This window comes from Phymastichus coffea, unplaced genomic scaffold (assembly GCF_024137745.1).
Source record: "Phymastichus coffea isolate CEN01 unplaced genomic scaffold, Cenicafe_Pcof_1.1 PCOF00134, whole genome shotgun sequence".
NCBI lineage: Eukaryota > Metazoa > Arthropoda > Insecta > Hymenoptera > Eulophidae > Phymastichus > Phymastichus coffea.
In genome coordinates, this window is record NW_026706945.1 from 184,408 (window position 1) to 212,383 (window position 27,976).

Below are 27,976 nucleotides of genomic sequence, written 5' to 3' on the forward strand. Positions count from 1 at the left end.
TTATGACGTTTGGGCTTAATTTGTTTTCACGACTGCGGAAAGTCGATTCTCACAAAGTTATGTAACGATCAATTGTCTTCTTAGAAGGATGAATCGTATCTAAATTTATGTGTGCTTGTGATGTAATTATTTATTAGTATTTCCATGTAGTATGCGCGCATACATTTAAACAAAATCAAGCAATTTTAAAAAGAGCTTTAACAAATGTGTTCGTGAAAATTGCACTAAAACAACCAATGGCATTGCATACTCGTTTAAAATTGATATGAAGCTAGCTGACAGAGTCAAGTAACAGTTTCTATTATCAAAATCCTGCAAAATCTATAATTACTCGCCCACTCTCCAACGTGAATATTTGCATGCATTACATTTTTGGAATTCGTTCAGCCACATCAACGGCTGTTTTCATCTCGATCCGCCAAGCTTTTCATCGCGGAAAACTTTCCGTTAGAAACTTTTCGACAACTTATTTTTCCTTGTCGTCCGCCGTGAGCGAACCATTATGATAACAATGCGCTATTGTTGCCTTGGTGCAGCAACCTAATGAGTTATCTCCCTCATATTTTCAAAGCGAGAGGACGAGAATAATTATGAAAAATAAAAGCATCGCGGAATTTCAAGGCAACTTGCAAATATTATACCGGATGTGCCAAAGAGGAAGAAGATCGTGCGCGAGCTTTGGCAGTGAATCAGCATTCATTTACGTAGAGGGGGGGGGGGGGAGTTTTGAAGATTGTGGATACGAAAGATCGGGCAGCTTATCTATTAATCGAACGCCATTTCTGGCTTTCTGGGCTTGGGGTTAAGCGGATTATAAGTTTAGTGTATTATTGTTTACCTATTTACAATGTCAATTGATGCTTTTAATTAATTTATCTTATAATTACTAGAGACGAATTCCAGTTTAGCTCTAACAGAAAAGAAAGTTTAGCATTTGGTGTTGAAAAAAGCTCAGAGAGAAAATAAATTCTAGAACCCCCGAGGATGCATGGTATAACCGAGATTTCCACGAAAGTCTCGAAAAAGAACTGGCGGTTTAACAGAGTTATAAACATTTATAAGTACGGTTATCATAGCTTGAAGCATTTTGCAAGTTGAAATCTCCTCGGTTGGTACATTACCGCGAGTTCTGTGATGTGTCACTTCACATAAGTCAGCGCGCGTTTTCTTTTTAGTGCTCTTGAACTTGTTCTTTTTTCTTTTCAGATTATACGCTGGCCGTTATTCTTTTGATAGGTAATTCCGCTACTTCGACCCCATCCACGAATAGCACGATTACTCAAGCTTTGAAATCAGTTTATTTGTTCAAAGTATATTTTCTTTTCCGGTCAATACTGTGAGTATATTTATATTGAAAAATTCAAAAAAAAGTGATGAAGCATTTTTCTTACGTACAACCTGCAAGCCTTTGAAACAGACGTACGCACACTCCAGGTGAAAGATGCTTTACATCTGTGCTTTTCAAAGTACGAAGTCAAGTAGCAAATATGTTTTACGTTGGTATAAGATCAAAGAGAGCTGAGCGACCGACAAGCTTCCGAGATTTTTCACAAAAATATACAAGAATCGGATCTTCATCAGAAGGCACATTTTCATGATAATTGGTACAAATATTTTGGTGAAAATAATCTGAGAAACACGTGTGTTCGAGGTACGTTGCGAACAAAACCATGTTGGCTATTTTTTGCCACTGGATGAGAGTATTGGGATTACGCGAACCTCGATAAGATGAAATTTTTGACTTTATGTGAGTAAGGTTTCTTCGTTCGCGTAGAAAAGGCTGCGTGGTTAGCTGAAAATGGAGTGCTTTTTACATTAGCAGCGACTAAGTTGATAAATGGAATTCTTAATTTTGTTTGCCAAATTTAATATCGAAGACACTGCTTTGGGTATTATGAGATGAAATTTTAGAAATCTATTTACTAGTGTTAATTGTATTTATTTCTTTTCAGATAGCAAATTTAATTTTTTTAAATCCACATAACTTTTCACAAACTAAGTTTCAACTTTTCAACGACGCAACACAATTACTCAGTTCTCGCCACCTACACACGTATTAGCCGAACAATTGATATTAATGCCTCTGTTCTTATACCCCGTTCGGAAATAAAAAGCAGCATCAAGTGGTGCGACCGCGCGGCGGTTTAACCGAGTGCACTTTCTATTGTCGAACAAAGAGCGAAACGAGGTGACGGGGCTTTGACGCTCGACATCGCCACTTGACCGAGCAGCGTGCGCGAAAAAAATCCATAAGCTTAGCGCAGATTTTGTTACGACGTAATGTGACAGGTCGTCGAGTCGATTGTTCTGAATTCAATTGAAGCATAAGCTCTTTTGATTTTTTTTACTTGGCTTAGCTGGCATATGCAGTTTCTTGTTCTTTGGATGTGGGTTATATTTTCGCGGGAATATTTTTCTTAGATTAGCGTAATCATTGCTGCGATAGCACATGAGTTCGTTAATTAGAATTTGATTAGATCACTACTAATTGGATCAGCCTTGCCGATAAACTAAACGAAGGATAATATACACCAGAGTGGTAATTGCATAATCCGATGAGCCTAGACTCATTCCTACTGATGGAGAAAAGGGGAGGGCGGACTAGTTAATAAGTTTGCCGAGTTTCTTTTCGATTGTATTAGGAATAATTGAATGAACGTTCGTTCTTTCTTCTCTCACTCTCTATGATGACAACCCAGGCTGAGGTATTATTGTATGCAAGCCAATGGGTATCGCACGAATGACGTTGCGCAGCAGCCATGTGGCTTTGAGAATTTTCGCGAGAGTTGCTCAAGTAGGAAAATATGAAATGAGGTCGCTACATTTTCGAAATCTAAATAAGTATTCGCGGCGGTGATATTTTAGACAAATATTTTATATACTTTTACGATAATTATAGTTGCATTCGCCGTTGATATTTCAAAGTTATATTAGGCTTCATATCAAAATGTACATCAACCCCGACAACGTACGCGTAGTTAATAAGTACTTCAGTGCTTATTTCGTAGAAACTTTTAAAGTCGCGCGCCCAACAAGCTTTTAATTAAAATTCTTAAATGTTCTAAGAGCATTCTGCCAGTCAGAAAAATTCGAAACTACAGTAGAAGCGCAACAGTTAACGGTTAAACAAAATGGAAAACACTTGCGAATAAGGGAAAAGAACGCGCACTTCGTCATTCGGTAAACAAGCGTGCAACTATTTTCAATGAAGATAGCATTGAAAAAAAAAGGAAAATACGATTGGAACTCTCTTTCTCTCTATCGAATGTTTCAAATTCTCGTTGCCATCGGCAGATGCAAGCATCATGCGTCGCTGCATCGCTTGACAGTTGCGGTCGACTCCGTGCTCCCGTCGACGAGTGCTTCTATTTCGATCTACAACGAGCGCGGCGTGTCTCGTATCTCGGGCATGCTATCGATTCTCACTGGTTAACGTTTCTTGAAAGTGATTTCGCAATTTATTGACGGCGTCTGCGTTTAATAAGTTACCAACGTGGGAAATCTATTAAAATATCGAATTGGCTTTTGGATCTGTCCCTTTCTTTAAGAAAAATAATCACAGCGTTTTCTGAATAATTCTGAAATAATTCAGTACATTTTTAATAAAGCACAATAAAAGCAAAATTAAAATGAAATTAATTTCGTCGTCGGTTTATTTTAATGAAATCCTCCTTTCAAATCTTGTGATTAAAATTACAAAATTAAAGGTTCTGTGCAATATTGGAAATACAGTATTTCAATGATCATATTCGAAGAATGAAATTATTTCAGCTGAAACATTGTAGATTTCCGATCATAAATTCATTTGTAATAAGATTCACATATGCTACATTGTAATTGAAATCTATTTACAATTTGGAAATATAGGTCAAAAAGTATTTCAAAACAACAGTCGACATTTTGGAAATACCCCTCAAACACTTAACAACGTAAAAAATTGAAAATTCAAATATGCATTGGAGAAGCTCAACGTCAGAAAATTTTAGACTTGCTGAATTTGTCATTCCAAAGTTAAGCGGCAGCAGCAGCATTATAAACCACAGTGCAGCTGCACATAGTCTACCCATGTTAGGCATCATGATCTTGTGTCATGTAAATGCGTAAATAGCCAAGTAGAGTATATAGGCGCGGACAAAAGATTTGGGATGGGGGGGGGGGCACGCGCGTTTACGTAGTAAATCATTCGTCCTCTCTCCCCGGGAGTAAGCAGGCTTGCGGGCAGGCTTTCCTCCTCTCATATGGTAAGCGGCGCACGTTTTATCGTCGATTTCGCCATATCTGCTTATTTTAAGGAGGCCTTCGTTGCAGCGCTATTGTAGGCAAGCGGCTATGTGGATATTTATGTCAAATTCGTGCTATCGACAAAATGACCAATAATCGTTTTAGTGGAGTCTAGACAAGCAAATGTCAATAACAAAATCGGATCGTTAATTTCAGCACGGCTTACGTCGGAATACGCGTGTCGAATAAATTCCCGTTCGCAGGTATAATCTGCTTCCTGTTTAAGGGATATGGGGAAGGGGGCAAGCATTGTCACGGGCTGCTCTGACCCGCTAATTCAATTCATTTTCATGCGGTGTAGTGGATTTATCCGGTGGGGAAGATCAAATTTCGGGTGCATACACACGCCACCATATAACGCGGTCTGCAATCAATTTTTCAAATTTTGCTTACGGATTCTCAAGGCGTTAATTACATACACACGCACGTGTTTGCGCGCCGAAAAAGTTTTTTGAAAGTTGTTTTGTGTTTCTATGTATACGGTGATCAGCGTGAAATGAAGATAGCGAAATTTGCTATGGAAATTACGAGAAATGATACAAAGAAGTGAGAAGAGATGGTTTACTGTCGTCATAAGTCCATGAACAATTTTTCAAAGTTTTGTAGATTTAAAGTAACTTGAATAAACAAATTCTATCTTATAGATTATGTTATTTCAATATTATAACTTTGCATGCGCTGTACAAATGAGTTTTCTATTGTAGTACTCATCTTAATGCTTACAACTAACGACGAAATGAACATTCTCTGAAAATTAAAACTTTAAAATTATCAAGCCACCTCGCAACCATTTGCAAATTCCATTGGTGACATACGTTTAGATAGACCTCGGTGAACACGGCTGTTCGCGAAACCACGCTGCTGCACGCAAATCCTGATCTGCGTTTCGGCATATCGCTTTCTTGCACACAGCAACGGTGGCAGAGCTAAACATTCCCGATTGTTTATTAATAGTCAAGATTGCATACATTCGAAAATGAATAGTACGAGTGTGTGGTACGCAAGTGTGCTCGTATATTTACGAAAAGGACGTCTCTCGGGCAAATTCAATTAGTACGCCCATCCGATCGTGTATGTCCGGGCTATGTACGTCGCATTATCTCCGACCCACTTATCGCTTATTGCAAACGTTTTAGCGTCGGACGTGTCAAGCACAAGGGCTGATATATGCATCTCGTATGCTCTCGTAATTAAAATGTGTAATTACGGGCTTTTTGCATCATTTTCGGGAATCAGGGACATAATTTTTTTTTGATCGATAGAATCGTAAATTTGCCCGGTTTTCATATCTAATAAGGAATGGGTAATATCCTTCATTAATGGCGTTTGCAATTCAAATTTAGTTAATTTATTTTCTGAATTCTTCAAACATTATGAAACGATTTCTGGACGTTACGAATCCAATCGAAAATGAACTATATCGTATTTAACACTTTACTCAAGAAATTACCAACCTACTGCTATAAAACGTTCAGAGAGCAATTTTCTTAAGTTGACTGAGTTTACTCAGCTTTTGGACGCTTAACTTCGTTTGCGTCAACTTTTTCGGTAGATAACACTCTCTCTCTCTCTTTATCTTCCTCTTGACACCTTAATTGCTCTTACATTTTCATTGAAAATACTTTAAATGCATTTTTTATCGAATCGATAACCATTTCCACAAATTTTTTGTATCGCTTGTTAGTTTTAATAATGATCTTCGTAACAAAATATTTGTCTTTTCAAAATGCCAAACAAGTTGTCCCACGGCAGTTTCATAAAATTCAATTCATTCTTGGCAAATTATTCCTTTTAATTTTCATTTCTCTTGTTTGCACATCTACATATACTTGGTAGCCTCGATACCGCACGTGTACGTGTATCCATTTCTCTCTTTCAACAATGCAGCAGCGGTAGCAGCGGCGTTAGCGTTTAATTGCGGCCTAATTATAACGCACGCACGTGCGTGTGTGTATGTGTGAGCTTTCCCTCTCCCTTTCTCGCCGAGAGCCTCTCGAGTACTCATTATCGTGCCTTACTACCATGCCGTGCTCGGTCGAATGCTCGGAAATTGCGGCTGCGGGAGATAGAGGGAGAGCAGGCCTAGCTTTCAGAGATATCCTGCAGTTATATGGCCTGCAAAGTTATACTTTGCTTTTGTTAATTGGTTGAGTGATGACTATACGGTCTGACATTGTTTTGTCGTTAAGTGATTTGATGATTGAGAACAGGAAAAAATATCTTTTTTCTTTGATTTCAATTTGGCTGAAACTGAATTTAATAAAAATGCCAGGCAGTGCCTTTTATTATTGTTGAGTTTATTGAGAGGATTTTCATTTGATCCAATCAATTCGGTCTCTTGATTTTCTATTATGACGCAACCAATGTAAATTAAATCACCTTGAAAAATCCAATCAAAAAGATCATAAAACTGCCCGCCGTATTTTCAATTTAAAATTAAAATTAAAAAATAGTTCCGATAACTGAGCGAGATATTGTATTTCATAAATATCACAATTTTTTGCGAGATATCGTAGATTTGGTTCTGCAAAACAACATTTGTCAAAAATGCAAGTCAATGAAAAATCATCAGCACAAGTTTAAATCGAAACTCAACATTTCGCGTTTCTCTTACTCTTCCTCTATCTAGGTCAAAAGATCCGCCTCTCGCACTCTATTAAACTTCTTTTTTGCGCAGAGATTTACTTGATGCTCATCAAAGCTAGGCTAAGTGTATTTTGCAGTGAGTCAAAGGTAATTTTATTATTGCTTGGCTTTTCTTTTTTCACAATATTTCTACGGTGTTGACTTACAGTTTTCTTGCTTTGCCAGCGACATTGCGAGTCTCATAAATAGTCGAGCGAGCGCCGTAATGATTTTTACGTGCAAATTTACGCGGCAACGAATATGCTGTTTTCGCAGTTCGTGATTCATTTTATGGCTTTGATGAGTGTCAGGTATTTCAGTGATTCCAGTGGCGTGCAGTTTATTATTGAGTTTAACGGATGAATTTTAATTATCTTTTGAAGAGGTTTATCGGAGATATGTGTATATTCAGGATTGATGACAATGAGTTTGATGGGACCAGGAATTCCTGTCTCAAAAACGCAACAGTAAATGAATGAACTATTAGTCAGTTGAAAGTGTCCCGGAAAATTTTTAAAAACTTCACAGTTTGTTTAGAATAATAGTTTTTCTAGAAATTTTAGAACTTCAAATTCTTGAATAGTCATTAAAATTCAAATACTAACTCAGACAGGTACATTCATGAAATGTACATTAAAAAAGTAACTTTATGAACAATATATAACTTTTGTATTCAAAATTTTGTGAAAAGAAAAAGAAACCCGAAAACATGTCGAAGTATATTTATGGTTTCTCGACACGCCGCATTTAGCTGAGCGTCGCCCCTCTAAAGAAAAGCAAACAAAACGTCTGAGCTGTAAAAAGGCCTGAATTAAAGCAAGATGGTGGCGGCAGAATAAGCCATCGGCTAAAGAGGCCACTTTAGCTTTTTCGCGCTTCTATTTACACGAGCACCGCGTGGAGGTGATGTTAAATTTTATTCTCCCTGACAAAGAAGCCGCACTGTACTCTCTCTCTCTCTCTCTCTCACTCTGTCGGTATACTACACTTGAAGGAGATGAAAGCTTTACGAAAAACGATGCCGTCACCACTGTTTCTGAAGCTCGATACCTGCTACTTTTTCCAGCTCCGATATCACTGATTATCCTCTTACTGTTACTGTTGAATTTCTGAATAAGAAGCCTCAATTTATTTCTCGCGCTCTCGTGCCGCCTTATCCGATTTGGACTTTTCTGGAAAAATCTTCCGTATAATACACGGGCTTTTTTTCTTTAATTTAAATTTGCAAGTTATCGATCTAATACTTCTCGGCTCTGCAATGGGGAAATTTATCTTGCGTGTCATTTTCAAGATTTCGCATCCCTGTAGGAACATACTCGAGATATCTTCAGATTAAAAGTCTTACGGCGCAAAGAAATCATTGACGACACTAGTAATTTATGAGTTAGCAGGCATAAAATTTCTACGAAAAATTTTCGGCGAATGACGCGAAGAAGCACTACATGATTAACGCGCCCATGAATATTCACGAGAGCAGCGCGTATGGCAGCAGTTCATGAAGGCATGAAATACTTACCCGAACTCCCGATGACTCACGAATGATACTGAAAATTCCGTGTCATTTCGTCGTAGACGACATAACTAACGTACGCGCCTGAAATTTCTCGGAGCCAAAGTGCTCTGTAAAACAGCTTTCTCGTCGTTCATATCTTTCGGGCAGTTTTAACTTTTTTATCAAGCAAGACCATGTGACGCGCCGAGGAATGTTTGATATGCCACAGTGTGCGATGATCGTCTCAAGGAATTTCCATATTTATAGCGCGTCCTGCGCATTACGAAAGGAAAATTGCTCAATATTTCCGTTGCATTGGAATAAGAAGTTTTTCTCTATTATTCAGCGTATCTGTTTTCACGAACACCTTCGCGCGAATAGTAATGGAATACGTCAAAGATCAAACGTGTCATTCGATTTTCCGCAAGGTTGGATTTAACTAGATCCCTTCGCTCTTTGACAGCTCTCAAAGGTGTTCGAAATACTTTGGATGTGCATATATTTTTTTTTACTTCTCGCAAAATATATAGGTGAAAAGCTAATTCCGTGCGGTATGCCCAAAATAAATGTCCTGTAAATGTTCGAATTGCCGAGGAAGTCACAGCACGCGGAAGAGCACCGAAGCATTGCCGAAGTATAACTAAGTTGGTAAACCGTGTTGCAAGCTTGAACAGAGCAAAACTGATTACGCGAATACTAATGTATGACGCGACACTTTTGCCCGTCACCCGATTTCGCATTTCGCTAGCACGTGCATCCTGCGAAACCTTCGGAACTTTCGCTGAATTTTACTAAGGTCAAACACATGTATTTTGTAGCATTATCACTCTGAATTAGCAACTGTAAAATATAGCTGCGCATGATATGGTGTTTGCGTGATTTGAATATTTGCTGCTTTCGGAATTTCAATTTTTTGAGTAATCAAAAAAACGTTATGTGCACTTTTATCATCAAAACCTTCATAGCAGCTATGAAAAAACAAAATGTTTTCTTCAAAAACATATATCTTCTAAGAAGCCCTATCTTTAGAGCAAAAAAATCCGTTGAAAATTTTAGTCCCAACCCGAGAGGAAAAGGGAAGCCTTCTAGCCTTAATGAATATTTCACAATCGCTCTCCCGTCTCAGCGGTGTAAATCTTGTTCATCAGGTGTGATGGTTTAATCCAAAAGGAAGCCATGGGTGAGCCCAAATGCTACTGCTAAAATGGGATAAGTCGCGGGAAATAGATTGTCGAGCTTGCGGAGGAACAAATTAATAACGTGCATAGTGAAAGAAACGAAAAGTTTTATTGCGATCCCAGTTACATGCGTTCCCTGAAGAGTACTACCGAATGGTGGAGGGGGTGATATGAAAAAACAGGAGAGTTTATATAATTTCCTGCTCAGAGGTTACGCACTTTTACGCACGTGCGCCAAGTGAGAGAGACTTTTATCAGTCTCAGAGGAGCTTTTACGTTTTCTTTTTTATCGTCTTTTACAATCGTGGCCAAGCGGCATTGTTTCTTTCTCTCTCTCTCTTCTTTTTTTCTTTTGGAACAAAAAGTTTTATGAGCTCGCCTTTGCAACTTTAATTTTCAAGTCAGATTGCCTGTTTGACGGTTTATAACTATTTGAAGACCGTAAAATGTGGAGCAAACTAGCGATCAACATTTGCGTATTAAAAATTATTCATAAAAACAGACATATTTTTTCATGAATCTATTAAATCTTTCTTAAATTACTTTCTTTGCCAATGAGCCAATGTCGAGTTCGAATTCATAATAATGTCAGTGCCAATTTTCAGGTACTAAATGTCAAAATCTAAGCGAAACACGAGCGTATGTCCAAAATAATCTAAGGCACGCTTGTCTCTCTCTCTCTCTCTCTCTATCTTTTTCCTTCTCCCACACCGCGTTCAAGTTTATTTTCTTTGCGATTGAGTTCTTCCAAATACGCCATTGAGATCCAAAATTAGGTACTTATGTTATGTGTCGATCATAGTTTTAATTGGTGCTATTAACACGAAAAAACGTATGGAAAGGAGATTAAATCAAAATATCAATCTGTGTTAGCAAAGCTATACATCTCTTGTCGCATGAATTATTGGCAAAACTCAAGTGCGAGTTTTTCCGGGCTAGTAACTAAAGTACTTTAACCAGTTGAGATTTACGTTAGGGACTCTAAATACCAATATCTACAATTCGTCGCCTGGGTGATGAATACTACTGTACGGATACTTTCATAAGTTTTCCTTTTCCATGATGGAAAAGTTTTGCTATAGTTTGATGGAAAGCTTTTGATCATAACTTTTATTGATCTTCGTATGTGCGGGATATTGTTAAAGTTTAACTTTTATAGCTGTTTGTTCAAGATCGTCGAACAAATAATTTGACGATAAAAGATGTCCAGGCTTATTATTCTTTTACTTTTGATTATAATTCTTTATTTTTACGCCCACATAACACATTTTTCTTTTTCAAACTTATTGTCGAATAGTTAAAGTAGAAAGAACAAAACGTCAAGATTTTGCCATATCCTCCATATTACATACAGCTTATAATTGAGTTACTCTCCTTGCAACGAAAACTTCTTTTCTTAAAGCAAAATTAATAACAGAGAAGCAGAGTAAAAAGCTTGCGCTTAAAGGTGTCGCGCGAACAAGTCGCGGGGCGGATGACCCAGATAATTAAGAGGCTCCCTTTCTTTAGTTGACCTCGATTCTCGCGATCTAACTCTATCTCTCTCTCTCTCTCTCAATTTCTCTCTCTAGCTCCTTCACACGGGGTAAAGATATCTTCCGCGAGAAAGAATAAAATAGGGAACATATTCAATAATGATAAAGAAACTGATATTTCACTTTCAATTAAGCTTTGATCGACATTCACTTCCTTTTGCCATCAATAAAAAACTCAAACTCTTTGAAAGCTGCCTGTGATCGTAACGAGCGATGATATATTTACAGCGCAATCGGAAGGCCCGCAAACGCGCGAATAACGTCTATCAATTAAAGACAAACCGATGATTAATTCACGCAGATTGACGTCCCTTACCTCATCTTTTTTTCGTAGCCAAAGATTTAACGCGGAGCACGTATCAATTTTGATATGTCTGATGAAAGTTAAGGGATAAGAGACGGTGTTTCATTTCCGCGGTCGCAACGATTTATTGGCGCCTTTTCCATACTTGTTACGTATTTTCCATGGTGTAAGGTGTATTGCCCACCGCGTGATATGTTAAAGCGTAGTTGTTGTTACACTACAGCGCGTTGAAACAATTTATTGTTATTGATATACGATTATATTGCTGGTATTTATTTCGTGAAATAATTTGTCCCACACGCGCGGAAGTAATCGTTATTAACGTTGAGTGCCAACGCAGTTTTTTTTTTTATTTGAACATACGTTTGCTTCACGATTGAAATAATGTACAACTCCTCTTAGCCCACTTTCGCCAAATAAAATCTTGGCGTAAAAAGGGCAGCGATCTCGTCAAAGAGCTCGGGATAAAATCCTTATCTCTAATTAGGCTGCGTCTACTCAAGCAAAGCGACACGAAAAATGTAAACTAAACTCGCGCGCGCGCCTGAAATTTCCTTCCCCAAAGGACGCGCTCCGTGCAAATCGAGAGCTAATTTTGAAGTTTCAGCTAACGTGCTACGGCGTAAACTTGTCTATCCCTTTGCTTAGCCGTCTGTCAAATTGAATTGTTTACGAGTTTTGGTGAGATACAAAATGATTAAATTCGCGGTGTGTTTATGAGTATACATTAGTTCGACTGGCGCAAAAAATTGTTTTTTTTTAATGTGATAATTTATAGTAATAATAAGTTAAAGTTCCTCACATAATTTTAATACAATTAATAAAAATGAGTAAAAATAACTAGATCTATAAATAAGTATCTCGTAAAATATTACTTCGAAAATTCAAACGTCGTTCGTTGTCAACTATGAATAAAGATATATGAAATAATAACAACGTTTGTTAAAATGTGAAAAATGTGTCGTTTGTTTAACAAGACTTTGATAAAATATGTGAAAAAGACCGGCACGAAATGTCGAACAATCAAATATTGAGTACATAAAAACTTTTCACATTAAACAGGAACAAATATTTCATCGACACTACCCTTGTGGACAGACAAAATTTTACTCAAGTTGCACGCCCACATTTCCTATGATTATACCAATTACGACTCAGAGAAGTGTACCGAATTAATTTGCTAGATTTGCTAAAGTCGATAACACACACGGGATCTCTGGTGAAACCCAGTTTCCACAAGCACCGCACTCGAAGTCCTAATAACAATTTTCGCTTTCTTTCTTTTTTCCTTCGTGCTTGGCGCCAATTCAACGAGATAACTTTCGTTCGCACCACGGGGTGTTCGCCTAGACACGAGTAGTGGTACAGGTCGTTTGGCTGCTCCAATATCAAGTTTGTCACCATCGCCGGTAGACTTCTCAACACCAAAAGAGAGTCATGTACTTCATAGTTGTCAATATGTTTTACACAGCCGGATTGGTTTTGTACACATACCGATTCTACATAATTTGATTCTACGCAAATTAAAGAAATTTTTTTAAAACATTGCTTTTTTATTGAATATGAAAAATCAAATACTATTATCTCAAAATATGAAATATCCGATACATCTTTCTATAGTGAAAAAATATTCTACACGACATTATCGTAAATTTCATCGCTATTTAATAATGGATAGAATCTTAAAGATATAATTCATTCAAATATTTATTCATTCCTAAAGAAATATTTTACGTAGAATACTTTGAGTCAATTATTTTCTGATCGGATTTTCAGTAGAAAGATTACATGTTCAGTAATATAACAGGATTTTAATAAACAAAATTTGAAAATGTGTGTAGAATGAAATCGTATAGAATCGGCACCTGAACCAAACGTACCCGACCTATCCGAAAACTGAAATTATCGCACATATTTTTTTCTTTTCACTATATCCCAGAGAATAGGAGAGAGGGGCGTAAAAAGAGTACATTTTTAGGCTTTTATTGCGAAAGCTTTCAGGCTTTATTAATAACGAGGCCTGCTGTGAGTGCATTTCGTAATTGATTGTGGCTATTAGGCTGAATGTTTTTAATATGCGCGGGTGGCATGTACAGATTTGAGTTAGGAATTTTATTACTATAGGCTTTCTTTACCGTTCAGGCATTTTCACTAGGAAATTTTCCTAATAAATTTGAATGCACGGAGCTTGTTGCAATAAGCAAAAGCATTCTCTTAAAAAATTGAGTTTTTATGAGAAATAAATTCCTAAGGATTCAACGTTTATACAAATTGAAGTTTTACATACGAGTAAGCGACGCTTTATTGAATAGATAAAATTCAACTACGATAACGATAGAAAAAAAAATTATTCAATTCCAAGTTCCCAGAAAACTCTATCATCTGCGTTCTACCAGACAGCAGGTTTGTGAGGTTTTTGAAACTTTTGTCAAACCGCTGTTATCTAAAAAAGTGGCATAAATGAGAACTTTTTCCATTAACAATGCCACTCCGCTTGAACGGCGTATGAAAGCATAGAACGACATAAACACAAGAAAAAAACACGTTCAATCGAAGTATCTATTTCCACGTGCTACTGGCTTAATAATGACATAAACTTTCACGTACAGTCCGACGTTATAACGAGGTTTGCCGCCGTGCTGTTATCAATTTGTGTAAATCTCCGCAGTATCTGACACATTTCAGTCTCGGGCTTTATATCTACGATCGGGCGCTTCATATGAATTTATAATACCTGCAAAAGAATATTCGATTATTCGTCGCGAGTTTATTCAATTATATCACTACCAGTATCGCGCGGGAATACGAAATGATAAAAAGTAATTTTTAATTGTAAATCGCCACTGCGCTGTTCATCGATACTTTCCATTGATATTTTTAAAGATTTATTGTTATTGATACATCAACTGTCTGCACACATATTAATCGAAAGCCCAAAATTTATATTTCCGGTAGTTAAGCGCATTGAAAAATGTATATTACATTTTCAATTCGTCCCTCACGCAGTGTTTTATCTTTCACGAGCTTCGTTTAACACATCCCAGAGGAACCATCATCGAGCGAGGTTATTATTACGAAAGTTTTATTTAATTAGAAGGTAAAAAAAGACGCTTTGTGAGAAACGATGATAAAAGCATCGAAGTACATTTTTCCCTAGAGTGCATTGCATCAACAAAAATAAAAAATGTTAAACAAGCCACGCATATGTAGCCACGCTGCATAATTGATTAGTCGTATCAAATTGATAGACGTAGGAAATTTTAACGTGAAAGCTTCTCGGGGCATATCTATATAGTAAGTAAACTCAACAGTCTCGACTAAATACGTTGACTATCGCTAAATGTTAATCCAGCAACAGCTACGTATAATGTGAAAGAGGAGAAAAGCATTAGTGCGCATGTCTGCACTTGGACTGCGAGTCTTGGAAGAATTAGGCATGGTAATTAGTGAGAAGTTTGCCTCGTTTGAATTCGTACTCTGCTCTTACTAAAGACGTTTTGAGACCTGTGTCGTTTTCTTATTTGTACAGGCGTGCCGTGACGCTGTTTTCTAGTTTACAACTCTTGACTACTGTTTTGCTATAAACTCAGCATTGCCGTTGGAAGACTTGCGTCCTAGGGTCTCCAAATTATTCGACAAGGTTAAGTACAGGTTTACTCCCATTCCAAGTTTGTTTTTACAGTTGAAATTTAATAGTAAAGCTATTTTAATATTTCAACCAATTTTTTAAATTATCTTTTGGATTGTACAAAGGAACTTAAACTGGGAAAATATGCGCTTAACCTGGTTAAATATTTTCGAAACCCCGAGGAGCAATTTATCCAGCGGAAACGCTCTATACACTTGTGTTATGATTCAATTTGCTAAACGGGATGCTATAGCACTTTTTGTTATTGGATATGCAAGAACTTAGAAAATACTCAATGAATCAATTATTGTCCTTACAAAAATATAAACCAAGTAAATAATTAAATAAATGAAAATAATAATCTACAAAACGACCTTATGCGAAAAAAACGTCTTTTTAGTAGAAACACTTCATGTGTATTTTAGAAAAAGTCAGAGTCCTTTTGGAATCCAATTTTGTCGATTTCACATGATAATTTTGAGAATTCGAACGTTTCAACATTATATTTTGATGTTAATCATAAAACCGCTAAGGTAAGAAATAGTCTCCTTTCGGCACTCACAATTCTAAATCTGTTTCGTTTTGCTCGTAAAAAATACATAGTATCTGGAATTTCCCTCATAAAGCGGTCTGTTTACGCCTGGTCGGACGACGACAATGCATCTTTCACTCTCTCTCTCTCTCTCTCGTAGTGATAAATGTAATCGTATTATATTCCACGCACGGGAAAGTGGATGATGTAAATAAAATTTCATGAGCTTACAACAAGAAAGCAGAAGAGGAGTAAGAAAGAAGCATGCACGGAGAAAAATTTGCACTGTTGGTATGCTCAGAATGTAGTTCTGCTTTTTCTCGATGTCATACAATATACTTATTACGTGTTCTGTCAGCAGCTTTTAGAAAGGAAAGGAAATTTCCGAAACATGCCTACATTGTTTTACGAAATTTTAATATTATTTTTAATATCTAGCAATTTCATTTTTAATGGAATTGGTAATGATTTTATCTACTATTCAGTGATTCTATAGGGGCTGAAAAGTTTAATTGAGTTTAATTGAGTAGAACCAGAATGACTTAAACTATCAATTTTTACAAAAATAGAAGCTTCTTCAATAACATTATGACAGTGCAATATTGGTATAAGTTTTTTGAACTTTGTGGAAAACTTAACTTAGATTAGGGCTTTTAATTTTGAAGATTAGGGAAGCTTTTATTGAAAACTATATTTATAATTAAGGGGGCCATCTAGTGTTGAACAGTGAAAAGTACAAGTTTCTTTACTATAATGTAAAAGACATTTCATTAAAGTTATCATCACGAAATACTCGGTAAATGTTTTTATTTTCTTAATCGTAACACCTGATTTTTTGAAGAATAAAAAAAAATTAAAATGAGCCCTTGAAAAAAGTTTTCGTTTATTCTAATGTTCAAAAAAGCGCGGTAAAATGAGTATTTCAAGATGAAAAATGTTCATAATGATAACTTTATTAGAACGATTTTGACACTACAATAAAGAAAACTTACAATTTTCACTGTTTAATACCAGCTGGTCGATTTAATAATTGATGAAGACATAATAAAAATATACGATCCAAAATGTGTTACTATAGTAACCTAACTCCTTTCAGAAAAGTATTGCACTTTAAGTCCCAAATATTGTATCGATAGACGGTATTAAGTCATGATATTGTCTCTATGAAAAATTCAGTCGACTTGAAAAACGTTCTCTTGACCTTTCATGACACTCAAAATCATAAGTTCAAATAAACATAAAACGCATCGGGGGAAAATACGATCCCTTCTATCTTTATAGCCGTGCAATCACAAACCTTCGCGAACGCGCGCAAAAAAAAGCGTGAAAGCAGCTCGAGACGAAAATAGTAACGCTTTTGATGTTTTTAAAAAAAGTAAACTTGCTCAAGTATGGTTATCACTTTTATACTTATTTCTCACCTCTGGCAGATGAAAACACAAACTAATCTCTAAAATAGTCAGGCGGTGTATCGATTAGAATAAAGTCGAAAGAGGGCGATTTTCCAGCATCTCCTCAATAACGCAGGATGAGTGCGCTCGACAGCCATTACTTTTCAAAAGAAGCCACGGGAGCCCGCTCTATGCTTGGTGGGCCATTCACCCAGACCATTCACTTTACTCGTGCACTGCTAGTACTCTCGCTACACCAACATTTTTACCCTCCATGTCGCGCTAGGTCTCTGCGTTCGCTCAAAATTTTTTCTGCCTCGCTCTTATTTTATGTATTTTTGATGTTTGGCGAAATCCTCGCGTGATGCAGATATTTCGCGGTAAGATTGTCTGCGGGATAAATTAATCTAGTATTTCTCTGAGCTAATTATTCCGAGAAATATGGAAATATTCTATTTGTGACTAGTTGCTTTTAAAATATTTCCGTTTCTTTTTAAGAAACCAAACAAATTTTAATACCTCAAATATTTCACCAAATTTCTCTATTCCTTTTTTTTTTTGTAGCAACGACTTTCTCATAAAATCTCTCGAATAAAATTCTATACCCCGCGTTAAAGTAAAATCCTACTTAAAAACGTTAAATGCCAACATAAGGTAAAAAAGGCATCCAATCTCATTTCAATTTATCTTAAGATTTGAAGAAAAAAGTACTAACGAGAATTTGCGAAAACTCAAAGCCTATTCGACCAAATGGAAATAAATTTCGAGCATTCATTGAACTAATTGATTTGTAAGAGATAAAAGTTGGCAATCGGGTAAAAAGCTACGTAGAGTGATTCTAAATCGAACTTTAAGTAGCCATAACAAAGGATAAAACCTTCTTGGTAAGATCTACTAATCTCCTCTTATCTCGCGTATTTTTTTCTTTTTCTCGATTAGCTCATCGCCATTATCTTCTATTCGACTCCATTCGAGAAATTCGTGCACGATTAATCTGAAAAACTCTCATCCCTCCCTCCACCTGTGCAGTAAAGTATATATGCTCCTGCTCTTTTGTACAGTGCAACGCTTTTGACGGTTTTTCATGCTCCGACTGTCATCTTCAAGTCCATTGTCTGCAAGTTTCACACTACTGAGATTTCACTCTCACTCTCACTGTTATATTGTATGACATCCAATTTTTTACCAACAGCTCATATTTTCCTCATTCTACTAATTCCTTGTAAAGAACAAATAAATACATTATTCATATTTGAGAAAAGCTTATAATTGAATTGGAAAAGCTTTATCAAACCAACTTAACAAACTTGATAAGGTGTGAAATTGAAGTTTACCGATACGAAAACTCGAGGAACATACACAAGAAAGAATAAAATAAGAAATTTGCATTAAAGAGCTTACTTCCAATTATATTTCATCGAAAAATTCATTCTCCATTACATTAAGAAGCATTGGAAACGAAATATTTAATTTCTCATTAAATTTAGAGCCAGAAACCTGAGTGCAAGCTTGCATAAATTAAGAATCCAATATTTTGGCTCGCTTTTTTCATCAATAAGAGAAAGCTTACAATAGCCCTTTTAGAGGCTCAAGATATTTAGATTTGCTCGTTAAGCGTTGCTTTTCAAACTATGAAAGCGCATAAGAGTTTTTTCGACGAGCCGCATGATTTGAGAAGCAAGAAAGGCCTCAAAGATTGACATAGTGTAACTCGTTTAGATATATCAAAAAGAAGACTCCTCAGATAGATAGATAGATAGATAGATAGATAGATAGATAGATAGATAGAAAGAGAGAGAGAGAGAAATAGAGAGAGATAGATAGAGAGAATAAAATGACGAAGGGTTTTACAACTATATGGTTGGGTTTGATGTTAAGTAGATTTTTATCAAGCAAATAAATATTTTAATTTTGTTCAAGATTTTACCATTTACAGTATTCAATTTATTTATTGATAAGATGCATTGAATGAATTTCAAAACGGAATCATTAAACAAGTAAGTTATATGTGTTGGAAAAGATAGCTAAGTGACTAACAGAAAAAGTATTAACCATATCATGGTAGATTAATTATATTGTTACATATTAATAATTTGTCTTCATACTATTTGTACTTTGTAATTTACATAAGTATAATTTCATTTCCAGGAAACTATAAGGTTTAGCATTAATAATTGATGTCTAAAAAATAATTAAATTTCTTGACAATATGTGATTTTCATTATTTTAACTGTATAACATTGAACTAAAGATGATTCATTTATAAAAATTTAATCGATTTCACGCGTGTGAGCATTTAACACAAAAAATTGTAGTCTCAATCAATCGCCACTTTAAACCCACCTGATGATCTGTAAACTCCACATTAATAAAAGAGAAAAAAGAAACAATACAAATTCAAAAAAAAATTGATAATTGAAGAAAACTAATTGTAATTTGCCCTCGGAATAACCTATACAGCAATAAGAAAAAAGAAGCAAAAGTGCAAGCTTGGCGGTACTCATCTTTGCTGACTGATAAGCCACGTTCGATGTTATCGCACGTATTGCCGGTGGGTTGAGCTAAATGTATTCAGGACGGTAGGCAATTTATCAGATCGACTTCTGTGGTTGCCATTTGTCAGCCTCTATTCTCTCTCTCTCTCTCTCTCTCGCTCTCTCTCTCTCTCCTTGAGGGATTATTTATGGAATCGGCGTGGCCTGATGTGTGTGTACGTGTGTATATACCGCAAACGTGGCTCCGACTTAATTGCAACGGAGATAGAAATTTACTCGAAATACTGTGTCTCAATTTTCGACTCGCGAAGCTGCTGCTGAAACTGTTGAGAATTAACGATTCAGCCAATTAATACCATCCCCCGAGGGCTATTACCTGAATGATTGGTTTATCGAATAAGATCTCAGCTGTAAATAATTAAATAATATGTACATTCTCTTTTTGATTCGGAAGTTTTAGATAAGAAATGCGGAAGAATTTGTCAATTTTTTGTTTACATAATTTTTCTTTGTAAAATAATTTATCGTGACAAAATTAAATAAAAAATGCAATGGCTTTTTATGGCCAATGAAATTTGATTTATCAAAGCAAAAATGGAAAGCTTCACATAATTTTTATTTATCGTCTGACTGAATTTTGATACGTATCACTCGAAACAACATATTTCAGTTGTTCTACAGAATAAGAAGCGTAGCATCTTGACTCTATTAATTGAGCTTTTCCATCGAGTTTTTCATAAGCCAATCAATGGAATACCGTCGACACTTTTGGAAAAACTCTTCATCAATTTGCACACACACCAAGCACATACGTCGTCTCTTGTTAAAAATAATTATTCACCATTCAAGTCAATAATTGGAATGATCTTCTATCTATATGTGTTTCTATGGGATAAAAAAAGAGAAAGTTAAGTGTAATTGATTTAGCAACGCGAGCATAAAACTCGTTCGCATACATATGTATGTATATATGTATATGTGTATATATATATATATATATATATATATATATACACGTACGCACATCAAATCCGACTGTGGCTCCGCTGTGGAAACGTTTAGATTTACGCTGGTAAACAAACCCAATGCGCGGCCTTGCCGACGAACATTGCTTTCTTAATAGAATGCAATTTACATCGCAACGTGGCCATGACGGAATTAAAAACTGTCATCTTCAGGCGATACAAAGAAAATAATAGACAACATTTTTCTTTTTTCGTTAATTAACCGCGAACCGTTAATTAAAGTCTTGCCTCGAGCAAGATTTTCGCGGCTTTAGCTTAGCTGTCACGCGAGCGCGCAAGAAAAAGAAAGAAAGAAAAAAGTAGGAATAGGAATGCAAAATTAAAGCCATGTGGTCTGTATACGCGCTAGAGCGAAAAAAAAATAATATCCAGCTGTAGGATGAAGAGTCGTAAAGAACGGAAAAAAATAAAAGTGCCGCGATCACTTTTGGTAGTACAGTAGAGATTTTTAATGACTATCGCGCAGGGGGGATTGAACGATCAGTGAACGCCCACAGTCAAAATGAATAGAGTGCTTTCTCCCTAAAATATTCTTTTTTTTTCGTGTGTTTCAGTATCGAAAAGAAAATGTTTAGGCTTCAAAAATTTACAAAAATTTATTGCGACATTACAATTTCAACTAAATTTTGGTCAACAATTATTGATGGATGGGTTTATCGTGGCCTTAAGTCAAATCTTAGCTCGAAATCATAATGTTTAGAAAGCTTACAGAGACGTTGAAACTTTTGTTAGTAATTTACCCAAACATAATCACCGTAGCGCGCGTGTCAAACAACTTCATCGTGTAAAACTATTAATCTCGCCAATATCTCCTACATACATCAGGATACTACACCGGCAGCATCCAACTTCAACTTTCACAATGACAAGTGAATTCAAGTTCCGATCTCGAACAACGAACCCCGTTCTTTGCGAACTTTATCTACAGCGCAATCAAAGTTCCTCTACTTCATTTTTTCGATAAAGAACCAAAGGGACAAGCAAATTGAAAATTCGGTTGCTAATTTACAGCTCATAGATCAATCTCGAAGTTTGATATTGAAGCACTGGCATCATAGATAATTACTTTTTTTTTTTACTTTTGTTTTTCTCTTCTTCGTGGAAATCTTTTGTCGGAGTTTAAAAGGTCAGCCTGTTATTGACATAGCGTTTTTAAAAAGTAAGTTCAAGAGAGAGAGGGGGGGGGGGAGAAAACAGACGTATCTACAGTCGATGTACCTCGATGGGGCACAGCTTGAATGACTCTTTAGAGCATGCTCGAATGGAGATAATTAATTCAAGATAATTCTTATAATTATTAGTAAAAATTTAACTTGTTGGATGATGATTTTTTCAACGTAAATTACTGTTGTTTTAATTGCACGTTTCGCGGAACAGACTCGATAGAAAAGGTAATTAGACGAGTGACAGTAACAAAAGAGGCGTTTACGTTTGTTCGCGTAACAATTGTACGAAAAAGTAAACGAACAATAAAGATAATGACCTCGTTAAATTGCCTTATCTGCCACCGATACCTACGGTGTTAAAACACGTGTATTTATTTACCTGTGAGTGATTCGAAACGAATTAAATTTTCGAAGAAATGAAAATCTCCATAAAATATTTAGAAAAGAATTAATGCATCCTTGAACAATAAAGCTCGATTAATTGGGAAGACAAAAAAGTGTAATGATGTAGATACAGATTCAAATTACTTTCGAACGTATCTTATCTATGAAATTCCCGTAAATAAAAGAAGTTTCGTATTAAAATACAAGAGAAAAATATTGCTGACCTTGATTTGCCGGCATCTCCTGGCAGCGATGGATCTTGAGTGCCTTCTGAGTGCCTCCAGAGGAAAGGGTCAAGGATTTTTCGCTCAGTTTCCGGGCAGCTTTACACCGGACTCGTATTTTTCTTTCTTTTTTTATTCTTCTTGTTTCTTGTCCCTCGAACTTTTTTTCTCTCTTTCTCGGCGTTTAATTATTCACTTTCGCCTGCAAAGTGTTGCGTGTGAATTTTCGGCAGACAACGGCTTGTTCTTGTTTTGGCTTTTAGCGTGTACGAAAGTTTTGTCGGGCTATAGTGCGTTGAAATAGAAAGAGGTCGTTTAAAGTTGAGACGGGCATTTACTTCCTTAATAAAATTTTCATGACGTGTCATCAAATTAAGCTCGCAAAAACAATAGCTTCTGTGAGCATCGGAATGGAAAAGATTATGGTTCGTGTTTCCTAATCTTCTAAATCGAATATCGTGAGAAATTGTACTCAGGACACTTTTCAATCACTTGTCGAGCTTTCCGCGAGGAACTGATACATCTATTCAATCGAAGCTTGTGGACCAGTTTTATGAGAAATTGATCGTTTATTTTTCTTTTCTCGTGATAAAAAAAATAAATAAAAAAATTCGATCAATTCGTTGAAAACTGAAACATTCATTTTTTATTTTCTACTTGTTCTATGTTTACATGAAAAAATATTAAATTGACAATTTTAAGTAATGATATCAAATTTTACTTTATACTTTCAGATATATATTCTACGATAACAAAAATTAGTATTGCGGAAGTCTGAGCAAAAGTTTCAGCTTTTACTGGCATGTACGAACAGAGTCGCGAAAACGACAGTAACAGCTGGAATTAAACTTTTACATCTTCACTATAGTAATAACATTAACGTGTACAGTAGTCTGTTACAGCATTATATCGATGATACTTTAAATAACAGCAATCAAGTACGACAGCGTCGAGGGTTTGAGGAACCGTAAGACTAAAAATCATGCAGAGAATCGGATAGCAAAAATTCACATCGTCAAACACCATAGAAACACTTAAGCAATGAAAAGTGCTTCAATTACCCGAATCCTCCATTTGAACTCACGAATATCAGCACATCTTATCGGCAAAAGCGCCGAAAAATTTAAATTTCCTACGCGCGCCAATTTAAAAATAAAGCAATTTTTTCCCTTGTCGAACTTCTATTACTTGATCCGCTCAGTCTCGAAGAAAAGAGAGACTGATCGTTGAGCTGAGTCAACGCAACGAGGGGATTCGATTGTAGGCGTGGGTGAGTGCGCCGAAGAGAGATCGGAAGACTGCGAGTCAAATAAAGGGGGAGAGAATCGGAGAGTGCGTGAATCGCGCGCGGCGCAGTCTGGGCGGTGACTGAGCTTAGCATCGGCGCCGCGACGCCTCCCACCCTCCTACGTGTAGTACGAATACACCGAGACGTCATCCGTCGTTCGTGTAGGCGCCGAATTCCCGTGCGCGCGCGCGTCATTCCTAAACCTCTTGCGGACTATATCGCGTTCGCGGCAAATCCCGCGCGCACTGTCAAAATTCCTCGTCCACGGCGAGGAGCAATGTTGTAGGAAGATTGTTTGCCTTGGCATGACGTACATTTTGGTTTTGGTAACTTGAACGCTTATTGTTCCTGAGCGACTGCGTTGTTTCGGAAGCTTTCCTTGACTTGGCGCGATGCGAGCGTGTCACGCAGCGATGATGGATGAAAATAGCAGATATCTTTCACATTTATATAAGGGATATAATATTTGAATGGTCAAATTCGTGCTATGACCAGACATGTCACGATCTCTTTTTTTCTTTTTTTTTCCATTTGTTCGTTCGGATATGCAAGCGCGTTTGACACCGATTCCGATTTATTTGCATTAAAAAATTATGTTTACTTTGCCAACGGACATCAAAACAAGAAAATTGAATTCCAGCGAGGACCGGAAACTCAGAAGTATGTACATAAACGGTATAGTAGTCAGCATAAATAAATCGTAATTTGAGACGTTCGAACGATAAGGATTTCTATTTCTCCAATCCCGTATCTATAGATGAAATGGATGAGGGTAGCATCCTCCTGACTAATGAAAGCTGCTTTGCTTCCATAAGAATGCTGTAATAAACATTTTGGGGCTTGATTCATTCAGTGATAAAATTATTTGCTAAATGTTGGCTCTGTTTCACTCCATTCGGGAATTCAGATTTTGTGAATCAGCCATATGGTAGGTTTCTGGTTATTTTCTTTTTGATGAGTAGGCGCGCGTGTATTGATATTCCAAGAAGTATTCGTGGTTGTGAAAGTTTTGACATGCTGTGAAATTTCCTATTTGGAGTATAGTGTATTTTTTTACGGGATCGATGAAAAATATATTATTCAACATTTAGAACTAATGGTTAAATGGAATCATCATCTCATTACTTCAATTAAAATAAAATAGTTGTAAAACTTTTCTTAGTCATAATAGATTAATGAAAGTAATTTTATTAACTTATGAAACTATAAATAAAAAAAAACAGCAATAATAGTGAGTGTAAATTTAATTTACAGAGATAATATAATAACACTTCACACATTGTAAACATGAAGTTAATTGTTTCAATTTCCGTTTATGCTACAGGCTTCAGTATTTTTTCCACCATTCGAGCTATATCGCGACATCTATTGAATTATAACAAAAAGTTACTTGCAATTTAGGTTATATAGCCATGCAGGTTAAGAAAAGAATGACGGTAATCTGACATATTGCAAATATATATGTATAACACAAATTTTTAAAATGTATTTGTCCAACGCACATTAAATAATTACGTTTATTGTTTAAAATTTTATCAAAATTCCGTTTAATTAATATTGGAGTACGTCTCAAAAAGACGCAATTTTCATTATGAATAATATAATAAACAGTAATAATGTTGGAGGTATGTTCTTTTTTTTTCAATAATTAACCAAAACAATAAATTGTAAAACATGACAATGATTAATTTAAAGCTTATATATGTTCTTTTATAGAAAAAAAATTATGCCCATACAAAGATAAGTGTTATAGGAAAAATCCCATTCATTTCAATGAAATGTCACATCCTCACTGTAAGTTTTGTAATTTTATATTTTGAAATCCTAATTATTTATTTTGATTAACTTTATTTTATTTCACATATGCTGTAACAGTGGAAAAGTTAATACTCAATCAACTTGATGAAGCAATTACCATACCTCGTGATTTGGAGTTTGAATGTACAGACCGCATACAATTACTAGATCAGCTCAAAGTTTTACAGATGGTTTTAAGAAAAGAAAGGGATAAAAATGATGGCTCAGCATCATTGAGTAAGGCTACCATTAGTGTAACGCTGAAAAAAGAACCTCAAAGAGATAAAAACCTTGATGATTGGAAAGCAAAAATTTTCAAACATAAACAAGACACAGAACAGAAAAGACAAAATAAATTGAAAGATATGGATTTAAAGGCTATGATTCCTGATGATAATTCTTGTACAAATAAAAAAAGAATATTGTCAACTGATAGTGAACAATCTACAACAAAAAAATACAAGAATGAAAGCATACTAAAAGAAAAATCAGATGATTCTATGAGTTTCAGTTTTTCAAGTACTAATTCTCAAAGTAGTAGCTCTCAGTCATCTAGTCAATCATCATTGTCAGGAAGATCATTTATAGAGAGTTTTATATCATCTACTGATACATTGGCAAAAGAAAAAGTAAGAACTCAAGCAATAGATAGGATGAGAAAATCTGGTTATGTTGTAAATTTAGTCACTCCAGGAGAATTTGCATTAAAATATGCATTGTCAGCTCCATACCATTATTTTTTTAACAGAGTTGAAAAATCAAAAGTAACGCATGAACAGCAATTCACAGTTTCATTTCCTGAATTACTTGATGTAAGTCTAGGGGAAATAGTTAATAGTCTTCATATAAATTTTATGGTTGAACTTGGTTGGTTGTGCCTCCAATATTTGTTGGCTGCACAAACTGCAAAAATGACTATTTTTTATGGAGAACTGTGTGATCCACAGACTTCGTTACCACCTAATATTAATCTGATTCAAGTTAAATTACCAACTGCTTATGGATGTCATCATTCAAAAGTTTCAATTATTAAGTATAATGACGGTGGAATCAGGATTATAGTTTCAACTGCTAATTTATATTCTGATGATTGGGACAATAGAACTCAGGGGCAAGTTTTTACAAACTTTTTAATTATTTTCATTTGTGATAAATATAATAATTAATATATTATTTATTGTCTTTTTTTAGATTGTGGATGTCACCTCATTTACCACAATTACCAGATTCAGCAAATCCAAGTGATGGAGAGTCTCCTACAAATTTTAAGAAAAGTTTCAGAGAATACCTTGCTGCTTATCATAATCCAAAATTAGTTGAATGGGAACATTTGGTAAAAAAAGCTGATTTTTCAAGTGTAAATGTATTTTTCATTGCATCAGTCCCTGGTAGTCACAAAGGTCGAAGTTTGAATTCTTGGGGTCATAGAAGACTTGCAGCAATTTTGAATGATCATGCAGTATTACCTGCTGATGCTCCCCAATGGACATTGGTTGCACAAAGCTCTAGTATAGGTGTTTTAGGTCCTAATTTTGATAGTTGGATAGGATCTAATATAGTATTTTCAATGTCCAGAGAAAAAGTCAAGGGTATTAAGAGCAATCCTAATTTCCAATTTATTTATCCCTCTCTGAAAAATTATGAAAGCAGTTTTGATTGTAGAGCTGGTTCTTCCTGTTTCCCATATTCAAGAAAAAGTCATGAAAAACAGGAGTGGCTAGAGAATTATTTATAGTATGTATAATATAAAATGTATTAGTTAAGATTTTTTTATTTTTAAATATATTATCACATATGTTAATGAAATTAAATTACTTTTTTGCAGTCAGTGGAAAGCTGATGAAACTGGTCGCACTAAAGCAATGCCTCACGTGAAATCTTATACAAGGCTTTCACCAGACCGATTACAAATTCCATGGTTTGTCTTGACAAGTGCTAATCTAAGCAAAGCGGCATGGGGAACAACTGCTAAAGCAGGAGCTTCACATTATATTATGAATTATGAAGCGGGAGTAGTTTTTATACCGACATTTATCGTAAGTTTTTTTTCAACACTCTGTGCGGAAGGTGCGTTTTTCCCGCACGCTCGGCAAAAAACGTGCGTTGAAAATCGCACTTTCCACACGTCGTATAAAAAAATACGGTACGGCACATGTTCGGGAAAGAGTTTCTCGTCTCGTGTATCTTTCTACCCTCGCTTCGCTCGGGTATAAACGCCACACGAGACGAGAATCTACTTTCCCGCACTTGTATCGTAATGTACTATTTTTTCATAAGTGAAAAAGATTTCTACTATCTATTAAATTCACTTCTATTTTTCATGTAGATAAATCAAACTACGTTTCCACTGAAAGAATCTTGCTCTTCAAACGTTCCAATATTCAGACTCCCTTATGATCTTCCTCTTACTAAGTATAAAAGAGACGATGTGCCATTTGTCGGTGATTTTCTCCATGATAGCCAAAAACTGTAAGACGAAAAAATATGAGAATTGACTATTGATGATGATATAAAGAAAAATGTAAGACGTGTGTTGGTTTGAATTAATTTGTGTATGGATATTGAATTTTCTACAATATTCTATTTTCGTATTGTGTAACTATGTTTAAAACATCTAATTTATTTGAATAT

The 27,976-nt window shown here is 35.7% G+C and overlaps 2 protein-coding genes across 5 annotated transcripts in view; one reads left to right on the plus strand and one right to left on the minus strand.

The window, feature by feature from the left end:
- The window catches only part of LOC131671758 (transient receptor potential-gamma protein), an 82,855-nt gene extending 59,247 nt beyond the window's left edge, over positions 1–23,608 (minus strand). For all 3 annotated transcript variants that reach the window (XM_058948434.1, XM_058948433.1, XM_058948432.1), the window contains exons 1-2: positions 23,322–23,608; positions 22,261–22,462 (exon numbers count right to left, since the gene is read on the minus strand). The gene's annotated coding sequence lies outside the window, so the exon portion shown is untranslated. The remainder of the gene's footprint in view (positions 1–22,260; positions 22,463–23,321) is intronic.
- Positions 23,609–24,734: 1,126 nt separating this feature from the next.
- On the plus strand, positions 24,735–27,976 carry LOC131671760 (probable tyrosyl-DNA phosphodiesterase). Of its 2 annotated transcripts, none has more exons than XM_058948438.1 (7): positions 24,735–24,779; positions 24,873–25,173; positions 25,265–25,342; positions 25,424–26,456; positions 26,537–26,934; positions 27,008–27,079; positions 27,171–27,307. In XM_058948438.1, exons 2-6 carry the CDS (start codon positions 25,140–25,142, stop codon positions 27,064–27,066), a joined length of 1,602 nt encoding a protein of 533 aa, XP_058804421.1. In that variant the 5' UTR covers positions 24,735–24,779; positions 24,873–25,139; the 3' UTR covers positions 27,067–27,079; positions 27,171–27,307. The 2 variants fall into 2 exon arrangements, with proteins under 2 accessions (XP_058804421.1, XP_058804420.1); XM_058948437.1 differs by adding an exon at positions 27,672–27,976 and having other exon boundaries at positions 24,742–24,779; positions 26,537–27,079; positions 27,171–27,381.

What these genes read in the sequence shown, in the direction of transcription:
- LOC131671760 (XM_058948437.1), top strand. Translation starts at nt 25,140, where the DNA reads ATGAATAATATAATAAACAGTAATAATGTTGGAG. An exon ending in TGGCTAGAGAATTATTTATA is followed by an intron (nt 27,080 to 27,170) that starts GTATGTATAATA and finishes ACTTTTTTGCAG; the next exon opens with TCAGTGGAAAGCTGATGAAA. An exon ending in TTTTTATACCGACATTTATC is followed by an intron (nt 27,382 to 27,671) that starts GTAAGTTTTTTT and finishes TTTTTCATGTAG; the next exon opens with ATAAATCAAACTACGTTTCC.